The sequence below is a fragment of the Nannospalax galili genome, unplaced genomic scaffold (assembly GCF_000622305.1).
Source record: "Nannospalax galili isolate Female #2095 unplaced genomic scaffold, S.galili_v1.0 scaffold154, whole genome shotgun sequence".
NCBI classification, from domain to species: domain Eukaryota; kingdom Metazoa; phylum Chordata; class Mammalia; order Rodentia; family Spalacidae; genus Nannospalax; species Nannospalax galili.
In genome coordinates, this window is record NW_008335281.1 from 408,837 (window position 1) to 423,173 (window position 14,337).

At 37.5% G+C, this 14,337-nt stretch overlaps 1 protein-coding gene across 1 annotated transcript in view; it reads right to left on the reverse strand.

Annotated features, from left to right (window-relative positions):
• Utrn (utrophin) overlaps positions 1-14,337 on the reverse strand; it is a gene marked incomplete in the record, with an annotated part of 557,450 nt that overhangs the window by 310,334 nt on the left and 232,779 nt on the right. Inside the window, 5 exon segments of the mRNA XM_029561956.1 lie at positions 2,109-2,244; positions 7,862-8,037; positions 9,319-9,469; positions 12,866-13,038; positions 13,959-14,150. Of these exon segments, the coding sequence (XP_029417816.1) occupies positions 2,109-2,244; positions 7,862-8,037; positions 9,319-9,469; positions 12,866-13,038; positions 13,959-14,150 (828 nt within the window).

Here is a 14,337-nt window from a genome sequence, read left to right on the forward strand (position 1 = left end):
TGTTTCCTCTGTGTTGACCCTCCTCTTTGTAGACTGGACTCTGGTTCAAGTCCATCTGGTGGGGTCTCCTCGGCCTTCTTGATCAAGAGGACAGGTGACCCACCACAATTACAGGACATTTTGAGAGATGCTCATAGTCCCCTGGAACTAGTCGACCTAGGAGGGCAAGGAGCAAAAACTGTCCTTTATGTCCCTCTGACCAAATTATTATAGGCCTCAAAGTATGTATGTTAAACATCCAAGAAGGTTAGTTCCACCAGTCTGGTACTTTTAATTACATTGTGTCATGTAGATAAATCTTGGGCAAAGACCAGTTGTTCTCAGATAAACCTTACCTAGACATATATTTCTTGATCTGCTATATATAATTTGTTAGTAGGTTGTAGGAGTAATATGGTTCTCCCTGGTTTGCAAAACTAGCTAGGCATTGTTTATCTCTCACATTGTCTCACCCCTCCATCATGGTTTTCCCACTTAAGGTGCCCCCATTTCCCCCCTTTCTCCCTTACTAATAATACAAGGAACCTGGGGGATAAAGGGAAAAAAGGGGCTCGAGAGAGGTAGGACCATAGGAGAAGGGTATAAGAGCAGTACTCTTAACCACTGAGCCATCTCTCCAGCCGCAACACAGTCTCTTATTGTTAACATTGCTCAGTTAATGTTCATTTCTTATGTCCACCTTATTACTACATCTTAACATGCTGTCTTCCCTTTGTAACTCCCTCAAATATTTCACAGAAGAGACAACCAAAGAAGGCTACTGGCGTTTTCAGATATTAGATATTCTTATACTTTAAGAAAAAAATTAATAAACATTTGCCATATAATATTCCCCATCATTATAAAAGTTTCTTTCCCAAAATACCTCAATCATATGCCTCTTTTGGCCAAATTTCCTTACCAAATTAGTTAAGTACCTTTTCACACTTACTTTGCACATGAGTGTATATATTCACACTCAAACACAATTTCTTTATTATAATTTTATTTCATGTATTGGGTGTGTGTGTGTGTGTCTACATGTGCATAGGAAGCCAGAGGAAAACTTTCAGGAGTCAGTCCTCCCCTTACACCTTAAGGAGGCAGTTTCTCTTGTTGTATTGAGTATTTCAGGAGTCAGTCCTCCTCTTCTACCTTATGGAGGTAGGGTCTCTCTTGCTGTATTGAGTATGCCAGGCTAGCTGGCCCTCAAGGCTCTGGGCAATGCTCCTGTGGGCATCTCTTGGTAGAAGTACTGGAATTACAGATGCATGTCATAGCATCAGGCTTTTTTACATGGATTCAGGGGACGGAATTCAGGTCATCAGGCACAGGAGGCAAGGGTTTTTTGTTTTTTTTTCTTTTTTTAATATGAAAATTATGCTTGATGTTCTACAATTATTATATAATTTTGTTGTTGTTGTTTTGTTTTGTTTTTTGAGGCAGGTTTCTCTGTAACCCCAGCTGGCCTGGAACCCACTATGTAAACCAGGTTGGCCTAGATCTCACAGAGATCCACCTGCCTCTTCCTCCTGAGTGCTAGGATTAAAGGTATGAGCCACCACACCTAGCATCCAGGAATATATCAATTCTTAACACAAATTATAAGTGCTTATGGACTTGAACATTTGTAGAGATTTGGATATATTTAGATATTTACATATATTTATGTATTTTTATAGATTGTGTGTGTATACAACTATGCACAATTTCTGTTGGCTAAAAATCAACAATGAAAATCTGGCAGCTGAACCCTAACACTAAGCTTACCACAAGTCACAGTCAGTTAACTAACAACACTCAGCATTTTCGAGATAATTGCCTTCCAAATCTAAAAGTGAAAGTTCTACTCCACAGTCATATATAGTGTCACTTTAAAATAATCTAGAAACATCTAGTCTAATATGGAGACCATGATGACTCATCTTTTCCTTGTCACTGAAGCTTAACCCCTGCAGGACAAAATTATAGCTGCTTGTCTTTTTTTAAAAAAGTTCTTTGAAATTCACCACAATTACCATGAAGTACAAAGCTTCTTTTCTCTTACGTCTTCTGCCATGTAATATTATCTCTAAAGTATACTGTTCCTGCATCAGAGTGCACTGGAAATCTAGAGACAAACTACTTACTGTTAATTCTTGCCAGTTTTCCCCCAGTTCAGTGGTTGACATCTTCTGCACAGCAGTGTCCACCCTGGTTAACCAGCAGATAAGCGCATCTAGCTGTCTCCTGTATTCCAGTACCTCCTTATTTTCTCCTTCTAGCCTAGAAGAATGTAGCATTGTAAAATATTAAGAGAAATTACTAACTAAGCAGAACACTGTATATTTGCTTTGGAAATATATATAATAATATGTATTTATAATATATGTAACCCCCCAAAAATGGTTGTTAATAATTATATTTAATATAAATTTAAATTATTAAGTCATATACACATATTGCCAATACTAAAGATTATTTATGAGACTAATGGAAACAAATAAATCTTCTCATTACAAACATTTATTCAGAAAGTGAGACCAGGTATGGTGGCACACACATTTAATCCCAGCACTCAAGTAGAAGAGGCAGACAGATTTCTGTGAGTTTGAGGTCAGCATGGTCTACATAGTGAGCTCCAGGCCAGTTCCACATGGTGAGATCCTGTCAGATAGATAGACAGACAGACAGACAGATAGATAGATGATAGATAGACAGACAGACGGATAGACAGATAGATGATAGATAGATGATGGATAATTGGTAGATGATTGAGAGATAGAGATATTACAGAGAAAGTTATGTTATTGAGAAGGCTTTTTAAGGCTAGACATTACTATGTTAACAGAAATTTAAAAATAGAAAATGTCTTATGTAAATGAATAAAGAGAATAAAGAAAAATGTATAATTTTCTTTGAGTAATCCATGGAGACAGAAAGACATCATTTGATGGTACCTTATCCACATTAGGCAGCAACTATTATTACAGTCTACTCACAGGACATCAAGAATGTGAAAAAGGAATGATACTAAGAGCTGAAAACTTTTATAAGTATAGGAAAACAAAATACAAACACATATACATATGATTAGTCCAGTAATAAAAATATTGTATCTGAATAGGCACCAAGTTATAAAGAGATCTAATCCAGCCAAAGTTTTAATGGATGCAAGGAAAAGTCAGAAGAATATAAAAGTGGAGCTCCTTAATTACATCCTTTAAATCAAAAAGGAATAACATCTATAGGAATGCACGCCATCTGTCAGGAGAGGGGAATATGATCAGAACCCACATGACAAATAAGATTGCATATTTTCAAAAGAAGAGTTTGGAAGCTATTAAGACCTTAGGAGAATCATTATTTTTATAGTTACTGTAATTAGACACTGACTGAAAACTGAACACAACATTTTAATGAATTACACTGTGTCAGCCCGAATGAGAATTTATATTTTTATATTTACTTTGCATTTTTAATCACAGAAGGCCTAACACAATGATGTAAGAGATGTGATAAAATAGTAACTGATATTTATATATTTAATGGTCAATATTTGAAAGAATATTATTGTAGTACTTTTGAAAACTAATGAAAATTACTAAAAACTTGTAATTTTTTCAGACAAGGTCTCCCTGTAGCCCCAGCTGGCCTGGAACTTACTATGTAAACCAGGCTGGCCTTGATCTCACAGAGATCTGCCTGCCTCTGTCTTTGGAGTCCTGGGATTAAAGGCATGCCCAGCTAAAAACCTGTAACTTTATAAAAAAAAGATGGACTCAGGTATAAAAGTTTGTGTGGACCTTTCGTGCCAGTGGTTAAGTTAGGAAAAGAAAGATCCCGCCTGTTGTCAGATTCAATCTTCTCTAAAAGAAGGAAGGAGAGAGAGAAAGAAAGAAAAAAGAAAGAAAGAAAGAAAGAAAGAAAGAAAGAAAGAAAGAAAGAAAAGAAAACATGGCTTCAAGACTAAAAGTAAATGGATCAATAATACCAGTGGTTGAGATTTCAATACTTAAAATGGGGGTAATCAAAAATATTTAATCTAATAACTTTGGAAACACCCAAAATATTTGTATAGTCCTTTCGTTTTAATAAAATTGGAATTTATATTTCCGATGTTTCATAATCATGATTAATTTAGTGCTGTGGAGATTTAGAACTATGGCAGAAACTAATATTATAAAGCGATTTCAATAAGCCATAGCCGAGTCAACCAAAATTTTCATCTGCAAACTAAGTATAATCTACATTTTGCTTTTCTATGAGTAGAAACAAGTTATAAATTCCTGGTCAAACAGGAGTCAACAATTCTTCATTAAGGGACAGCACCATAAGCTGCAAAAGTGTGCAAATATTTACCTACACGCACTCAGTACACAAACTGAATTATGTAGTAATTCTCAATGACTCTGACAACACAACACAAAGAAGTTCTTGAACTCCAAGTGGTCCCAGTATAACACAGGTTACAGGATGGAAGTGAGGATGAATGTGAATTCATTAAAACAAATATTACTTATGTCAAAATACAACATGCTAAGGAAGAGATTCCTTATTCTTTTCACTTCCAAAAACAGAATAAAAATATGTACTAAAGTCACCTTGTTAATTTAGGAAAGAATGAGTACCATGCTCCATAGAGATCCATTTGAAAATCTTAATTTATGCATCTGTTGTTAATACTGTGACTGCAGCGGGTATGTTTTTCCTTCAGGAAACCGAGCAGTCACCATTGCAGTTGAGAAGGATGTTTCATGCAAATTCATGAGCACTTCATGTACATTCCCAGACATCTCCCCCTCCTATCCTGAGTCCTCTTCATCCCCTCCTCCGCATGGCTAGGGTAACTCACACATCCCACCCCTGCCAGTTCACATCTCTTCTCTAGAAGAACACCACAATTTGGATCTGAAGTGCCTCAGGGCCCCATGAGGCTACTCTGCAGATAATACAATATTTTATAGTAGTAATAATACTTTAAGTCTACTATTACAATGGAGCAGTATGATATGGATCTGAAGTCCTCTAGGGCCCCAAGAAGCTACTGGGCAGTGGTGGCCTAGTAGGAGGTCTTCAGCCCATGGGAGATTTGCCCCAAAGGACAAATTGGCACGTCAGCATCTTTTTCCTTTTTCTCTGCTCCCCTGCCATGAAGTAAGCCATGTGCTCTACCAGGCACCCCTTCAGGATGTCCCACCGCAAGGCCAAAACAATGGGGCTAAGCCATCACAGACTGACACCTCTAAAACTGTGACCCCCAAATAAACCTGTTATCTTTATAAGCTGACATCTCAGCCATTTGTTACTGTGATGGAAAACTGACCAACACACTGACTCACCTAGAAAGAATTCATGGAAAATTGCTACAAATGCCCCAGCACGCAGCTTAATACCAAATTCCACGGCCCATCATGCCTGCCTCTGTGACATTGTGTCTTCATAGGATGCTTGCTTTAACCACACTGAATTTCTCCTTTAAGCACTATCTTCTTAACCTCTGAGTTCCTGCCTGTTATTGGTATTCTCAGTGCTAAATACAAGGCTCAGAAATTATCAATCAAATTAATTAAATCAGTTGATAATTACCAATATACAGTAATGCCATGCTTGGAGAGTGACCTCGGGAGTAACTTTTATAAAAAAGTGTTCACTACAAATAGCAAGACAGACCTTATCCAAATACTGTCTCCTTTGCACCTCACAACAATTGTCTGACACTGTACTTTCATTGGCAGAGAGGAACCCTTGGCCAGAGTGCTATGGAGTTGGGGGGGGGGGCAGGTCTGAGCAACACAACACTGAGAGCTCTAAGTTAGCATCATCACATTCGACGAAACCTGGGGCAAGTTACTTAACCTCTCGTCTCTTAGTCTCAGTTTCCAAAGCTGTACAATGACACTAAGAGTTTTCTCGGAGAGTAAATATGAGGATTAAGTATGCCCAAGTGTGTAAAGTACCAAATATGTTCTCTGTCCCGGGGTAATTTATCAATGAATTTGTCTCTTGCCAAACATAAAAAGTTGAAATACAAAGAAACCACAGGCCATATCATACCTGAATATTTTGTGCTGTATTATTATTAATATGAAATAACTTATCGTCTGCAGAGTTAAAATTATCAGAAAAAATATCTTGAACTTCTTAACTCTAAACTACCAATAACCACACACAAAATCTTTAGTAAAATGGACTATACTAAGCAATGTAAAAATTCATTACATCCTAACTTGGTCTTAGAAAATAATTTCCAATAATTTTAAATATAAAATACATAAAATATTGAATATTATAGTCACTGGTGAGCAAATACATATGTACAAAACCAGGGGCATTGTAGCATAATCTGACATGAAGTAAACACTGCATTTCTATTATGTAGATGGGGAACTTTACTATTTGTAGACAGCTGGTGTATGGGGATGCAGCACATGCCTTGACAATAGGATGGATGGCTAATGGAGACTGTCAGGAATCAATAACTTGAGACTGGGAGTCCAATGTGTCCTTGAGCCACTTCAAGTTACTCTCACCATCAACATAGCATAATAAATAGTCAAAATTAATAAATTAATAAATGTAGTTTCCCTTTCTCTGCATAGTATATCTGAGTGCAGGTATTCATGTGGGTATATGCATGTGTATATCACATGCATATATACATAGGTATTCATGTATGTATATGCATGTATTCACATAAGAATGCATGTGTGGAGTGTGTGCATGCCTGTGTTCCTGGGTAGTGTCTGTGTTCATGCATGTACATATGTGGGTGTGTGTACTCTATGTGCATATATTCATGCATATACATGTATGTGTGTGCTTATGTATGTATAGCATGTGTATGCATGTATTCCTGTGTGTATTTTGTTCATGTGTATGTGTATGGTATATGCATGCATGTGTTCACGTATGTTTGCACGTGCATACTGTGTGCAACTATATATGTGGAATATGTGTACAGGTGTTCATATGTGTAGTGTACTGAATGCATTTGTGTGTGTGCCTAGCATGCACGTATGCATGTATTCATGTATGTACATATGTGCAGCATGTACATGCTTGTGTTCTTGTATGTGTACTTGTGTGCTTATGTGTTCATGTGTTTATGTGTGGCATATGTCTGATCTTGCATATGGTATGCTCCTGTGTATGTGTGTAGTGTGTGTTCAAGTGTTTGTGTGTATGTGTTTATGTCTGTATGTGTATGTGCATGGATCATATGTGTGCATTTGTGAGCATACAGCTTTTGTGTATGTGTTCAAGTGTTTAGGTGTCTGTGTGTAGTATGTGTGTTCATGTATTTTTGTGTGTACGTGCTTGTGTGTATGCATTTGTTTTTGCATGTCTGTGAGAATGCATACTGTGTGCATATGTGCGTGTGCCTATGTGTGAGTGTAGGTCCAAAGTCAACATCAACTGTCTTCCTCAGTAGCTTTCCACTGTAGTTTCTTGAGACAGATTCTCTGTCTAAATTCAGTTAGGCACTCTCAGATTCAGTCAGGCAGGCTGGCTGACCACCCGGCCCAGGATCCTCTTGTCTCCACTTCCCCAGTGCTGGGGTTCAGGCACATGCTGTCATGCCCAGTATTTGACCTGGGTGCTAGAAACCTGAACTTGGGTTTTCATGCTTGCACAGCAAGCACTTTACTGACTGAAATATCACCCCAACCCCTGAGGATTTTTATACACAAAACATCTGAATAGAAAACTGAGATTCTCTAGAACATCTGAATAGAAAACTAAGATTCTCCAGACAGTCTAAAAATAGCCACAAACAACACGGACAGTGGAAGACATAAATGTCAGTAATACTTCTATCACAACATCAGATCAGACTGAATCCTGGGTGATTTTACATGAAATGTCTAACCATCTACTCGAGTACACATAGCTGAATTACCTGGGCTGCCGATCCTTCACCTCAGTAACAACAGCACCCCAGCGCTGGTTTAAACCTGCCAGCTTATCCTTCAGGAAGCTTCCATCATAGGGGCAGAGTCGCTGCACAATACTCTCCCCAGTTTGGTTGACAGCGGTCATGCTGGGCTGGTGGTTGCTGATTCCCATTTCCAGTTCCTATGATAGATCACAACTCAAGATGAATTCCAGCACTCAACTCAATTTAAGTGTTTCGCTCCCTAGATTCCACCCAAATGCTACAGCATCATTTAAGAGCTAGAGAACAAAGTTCTGGAAGGGTATTTTATGTTCATAAGAAGGCATTTTCAAATAAGTTAATTACATTTCCAGAGACACAAGGAAATAAAAGCTATCTCAAAATCAAACCCACCCTCATGAATAGCATTAGGCAAAACATGGTGAGATAGTACAGTTTAATAACATGAAATAAGTATTAGCTGTTTACATCCACTCACATTTGATTAAAGGGAATTGCTCATCTTCTTCCAAACAAGTATTGAAAAGCATCTTTTAAAATACACACACAAAAGCATTTGGCCCATATAACTTTTATGTCCTGCCATGTATAAACAAACCTCAGTGTGCATTTTACTAAGACACTGCCTCATCCTGCAAACTCTTTTTAAAGTAACAGATTAAAGGGATGCTTTAAAGTCAAATATAAACACGTTATCTATAACACACAAAAAAAAATGACCTTGTTTATGAGAAAGAAAAAAGCATTTTGATTCCTCATGAACTGTCTACAGAAAATATACTTGGAAACTTAAAAAAAGAAACACTTTTAACAATGTTAATACTGGAATTTTGCCCGATTTCTATTATTCTTTTTAAAGATCTATTGCTACCAACAAAACTGACTTTGCTATTGTGTTACATGTTCTCCAAACTGAATCTTACAGGAGCACTTGCCCCGCTATAGATAAAGAATAGTTTACTTTTATGATAACTAGCAAGTACACAAAGTAAAATGGCACATGTTCAGGGACAGAAAGTGCAGGAAAAGTGTGCATACATTTTTCTGTCCTTGATATACTCTTGAGTATAAAATTTTTCAAGTGTTATTTTGAATATAAAATTTCTAGAAAGGAAGTTTTTTAATGTTTTTAAAGACAATTGCTTTTCATATTAGCTATTTGAGAGCATTTTTAATTTTAATTTCTTCAAAATTCTGATTATTGAGGCCAACCTGGGCTATATACAGAGTTCTAGGCCAGCCAGGGCTACATAGCATCTCCAAAAAAATATCTTTGATTATAAATTGTATATGACCAATGTTTCTTAGAACTTTAAAACCGGAAACTAGACCTGGAACAAAAATTACAAATGATCTATATACATTTGGTTCCTACTTCTGAAATATATCTTAATAACTACACGCTAAATGCAGAGGCAACCTTTCCAGCAGGTCCCGTTCCTGCGGCAGGAAGTGCTCACCGGCTGGTGTGCCCTGGCTTTCTCCAGGTCCAGGCTGCCATCGGGAGCACAGGTATCAAGCAGCAGCTCTTCAGCTTCTGAGACCCAATGTGTGAGGTCACTGAGATCACAGTGGAACTGCCTCCACTCCTCCACAGCCCTGTCAAAAGACCTAGAGAAAAAGAAACAATTAAACGGGCTGCCCAGCTTTGCAGAACTACCTGGATGCAATTATTCTAAATAAATAAATTAATTAATTAATAAAAGAGCTGGAGAGATGGTTCAGTTAAGACGGTTAAGAGCACTAGCTGTTCTTGCAGAGAACCCTGGTTCAATTCCCAGCACCCACATGGCAGCTGACAACCATCTTAACTTCAATTCCAGGGGAATCTGATGTCCCCTTCTGATCTCCGAGGATATTGCACAACATGGGTTCACTTACATACATGCAGGCAATACACTCATACACATAAAACAAAAATAATAAATAAAATTAAAAAAAATACAGATCTCATTAAAACTGAAGGTTCTCAACTGAGTGAAATCACAACTCCTGGCTCTACAAAACCCATATTCATGGTCAACTGTCACAGTTAATGATTTCCAGTTGAAAAACAAGAATCATGCCAAAGAGAGAGCAGTCTGCAAACTCCACCCTACCCATTCCTTCCTCCTCTCTCTTTCTCCACTTCCTCTCCTTTTGTCTTTTCTCCTCTTCTCCCCTCCCCTCCCCTCTCCTTCCTCTCCTCTATCCCTCTCTCTTCCTCTTTGCTCTCTCTCACTCTCTTCCCCCTCTCTCCCTATCTGTTCTCCCCACGTCTGCTTTTATATCTGAAATGAGACAGCCTTCTCTGACTTCAAAAGTCAAATTTGATTAGCTACAAGCCTGTGAATCCACCCAGATTTACACACTTATCATTTAAGTACTATGAAACAGAAAACATGATTAATTATTCGATTCTCTTGGAAAGTATATGGTTTTACTGCCAGAATACTTTCGAGTTAGAACAAAGGCCAAGAAAAAAAATAATTATTCTAGAATATTTAAGGGAAACTTTAGTGTACTGAGTAAAGAAATTTATAAATCAAAAATGAAGACTAATATTAACGATTTAGTAAGGCATAATTAGCAGAACTAAATAAATATGAAATAGAAATGTTTGAAGTTATCACCAACAATAAGGGCAATGAAAAGATATTAGGGGAATTGGTTATTCACTGAAGAGAAGTAAAGCAAAACAGAGCTGTCAGTACTTAACTATGGTTGCATAAAAAGCTGCCTAAGGATCCTCCAAAAAGTAGAGATGCTTAGATTCTGCTTATGGTACTAGAATTGATATATACAGCTACTGAGTTGGGGCCCTAACACAAAATACACACCAAAATAAAATTCCGATGGATTAACTACTAATGTAAATTTAAAATCAACTAAAGATTGCTTTATATATACAAATATTATTTATGTGGGTAAAATGTAACACATAGATATTTGTTTCACATTAACTTTCTGTAATCATAAAATGAATATAAGATATAATGTTATAAAATTACTGCATGTCAAAAAGCACCTTAGGAAATTAAGGAGCACAAAAAAGTCTGTGAATATTAAATAAACAGTATAAATGATTAATATCTTCAAGGAAGAAAAAAGTTTTGCAAAGTAAGTAGTAATCCCATCATTTAAAAACGGACCCACAGTAGTACAAATAAAAGAGCACTACAATCTTACTGACAAAGAAAAATAAAATTGTGTGGTAAAATATTCCTGCCAATGTCAGTCAGGTTCAAAAAGGACAGTTTACAAAGACCACCAGCAGGGTACAGTAACCAAATTCATGACACATAATCCAGAGCCTTAAAATCTTATTCCCACCCCCAAAACTGCCTTCATCTAATAACCAAGTGTCAGTTGGTTTGAATGTGAAATGTCCCCCTAGGCTCATGTGTTTGAATAGTAGGTCCCCAGACGGTGGTGCTGTTTGTGAAGGTTGTGGAACCTACTGAGGAGATGTGGCCTCAGTAGAAGCAGAGCACCGGGGGCAGGCCTTGACGTTTTACAGTCTAGCCTAACTTCCTGTTCTCTTTGCTTCCTGACTGCTGATATAATGTGGACAGTCAGCTTCTTGTATCTGCCACCATGTTGTCTCTGTCATGATGAACCCTGAAACTGTAAACCAGAATAAACCCTTCCTTCCTTAAGTTGTTTTGGTCAGGTATTTTGTGTCAACAAGGACAAAAGTAACTAAGATAGAAAGTCCAACAAAAATATGTATATATACGAAAGAAATTCTCTGAAATCTGCACAAAAAAACAAAGGTCGTCAGAGGCTATCCAATGATTGAACAATCACAGGAAACATATAGGCTAAATAATTTTTTTAAACAATATGACATCTAGTTTTTGTCTCTCTGAAGTTTTCCAATGTATTACTCTGTGATACTTAACTTCCTTCTGACACAGTGTTTTTATATTGGACTGTCTCACGTTGTATCTGAAATTCCACTACTTTCAAAGCTAATGGAAAAAGCCTTACCCATTGTGGTGGTTTGAAGGAATGGCCCCCAGGGGTTTGGACACTTGGTCCCCAGTTTGTGGCAGGAGAGGGTCAAGAAACTTTTAGGAGGTATGGTCATGCTGGAGGAAGCATGTCACTGGGGGCAGGCTTTGAAAGATTGTAAGGCTTATCAGATTTCCTGTCTCTGTCTGCTTCCAATTTCTGTTTTAGTTACTTTCTATTGTTGTGATAAAACAATGACCAAACCAACTTGGGAAGGAAAGGTTTCATATGGCTTACAGCATGGTTCATCATCGAGGGAAGCCAAGGCAGGAACTCAGGGCAGGAACCTGGAGGCAGGAGCTGACGCACAGACCACGAAGGAACATTACTTATTGTGCTCCTCTGGCCTGTGTTCAGCCTGCTTTCTTATACAACACAAAACCACCTGCCCATGGGTGACACTGCCCACAACAGCCCTTCCACATCACTCAACCATCAAGAAAATCTCCACAGACATGACTACAGGCCAATCCAACAGAAGATATTCCTCAGCTGAGGTTCCCTCTACCCAGGTGTGTCCAGCTGACAACAAGCTACCCAGTACACCATTTTCCTTTTCACCTCTTCACCAGCCTGCTCAGTCTAGTTTGAAAAGAATGCTCAAAAACATTCTATTAAAGAGAAGGTTATTTTAAAAAAAGAAAAGATTTGGGATTATATACGGATTCCAATCATCCACAGCTGCCTCTCTTCTTTACTCCCATTGATACCTGGGTGTCAAGAGGAACAGAACATTAATAAAAATCCTTTTTTAAATTTCTTAAAGAAAGGAGACACACTGCTTTATGCTAAAAATTAAAAGTGTTCCACCCTGTTAAGATACTATGTTGTAAATGGTAGTGTTCACGCAATCACCTTTAAGGAACTAAGTTCATCTCTATGAAACAGGTCCTATGACAAAGATGTGAAAAATATTTTCATTTATCTGAATGCACAGATGGACTCTTTCCATGTACCATGAACATAAGCATGTTGTTTAAAGTTAAATGTTCATTCCATACACACACATACCCCTTCCGATCACTGTACACTCTATTCACTCTGTCCCACTTTGCATTCAGCTGAGCAAGTGTGTCCCGGATCTGAATAGCTTCGGAACCAGAGGCTTCAAGAATGACATCTGGCTGCTTTTCATGAACAACTGCAATCTGTTCTCCAAGTCTGTCCAGCTGATCTTTGATATTCTAAAAACATACCATCACATATTAGCGGAGCCCAGAAAAATAACAAAAACAGTGGAAACACAAACGAAAGCTTATATGTATAACATTCATTAAAATAATAGTGTGGCCAATCACTGCTGCTCAGGAAAACGGGAAACCTTTCTGTATAAATGCTGCAGGTGGACCAAAATGTGAGGACTGCTATCCTACTAACAGCACAGGAAACTACCATTCCTGGCGTACCAAGTGGCTTAAAGACAAGTCACATGAAAAGTTTTAATAACATTCTATGAAAGGTAGGAAGTGTTTAGAGCTGAAATTATTTATAGGTTTTAAATACCTAGTAACATAAATAATGAGAGAAAACAGTTATCAAACAGATCAAATGTATTAAATTTATCAGTGATTTTATTATAAACATCTATATGAGAAAAAAAAAAACTTTGAAAGAACACAATACCTTAACTTCCAATCAGTATGCCAAAGCCATACCTCAAAAATTGGCCAATCCTGAATCAGTATGGATGATCTGACATCATCTGACACAAATGACAATCAAGTTCACATATGATTAAGATAAGGTCTCTGATTTTGGAAATAACTGTGCATTCAAAAACAAATCCACACCTAGTTTTTAAAAAGTTGAAAAAATGTGTTGTATTTGATGAATATTGTAAATTTCTATTACTTAAACACTAAATAACTTGGTGCAAATTTTCAAAGATAGAGACCATCTAAGTAAATACAATAGCAACTTCTAGCCAGGCGGGTGGCTCATGGCTGCAATCAGAGCTCTTCTGCGGCAGACAAGATGGCTTTAACTACAGTATCAGCCTGGGCACTAAAAGGAGACCTATCTTAAGGGAGGGAGGATGAATGAAAATCCTTGCTTTGTTTCTCTATTAACTGTGGCCACTGCAAAACAGTGCATGGAAATTTACCTTCAGAGAGCCTTCCTGAAAAGAGATGTCTTCATAGACAGTGGTACTTAGCTCAGGAACATTAAGTGATAATTCGACATTATCCATACTGAGTAAAATTTTGTTAATTTCAAGCAGATAATCTGCAGGAAGGGCCGATGATCTAATTCCAGAAGAAAGTGGAATTGTTCTCCTCTGTTGAATAGGAATTGTCTATAAAAATATTAAAAGAAAAATAATGCACTTATTTTAAAACATCCCCATAATAGTAAAACCAAATTGAAAAAAAAAAATTACAGGACTATTTAATGGAAGCATTCAAGAACATCAAAAAAGGTTTTAAAATTCTTAAATACAAACTCGTCAGATAGACAGCCTTCCTCTCCCACTAGAGGCTCCA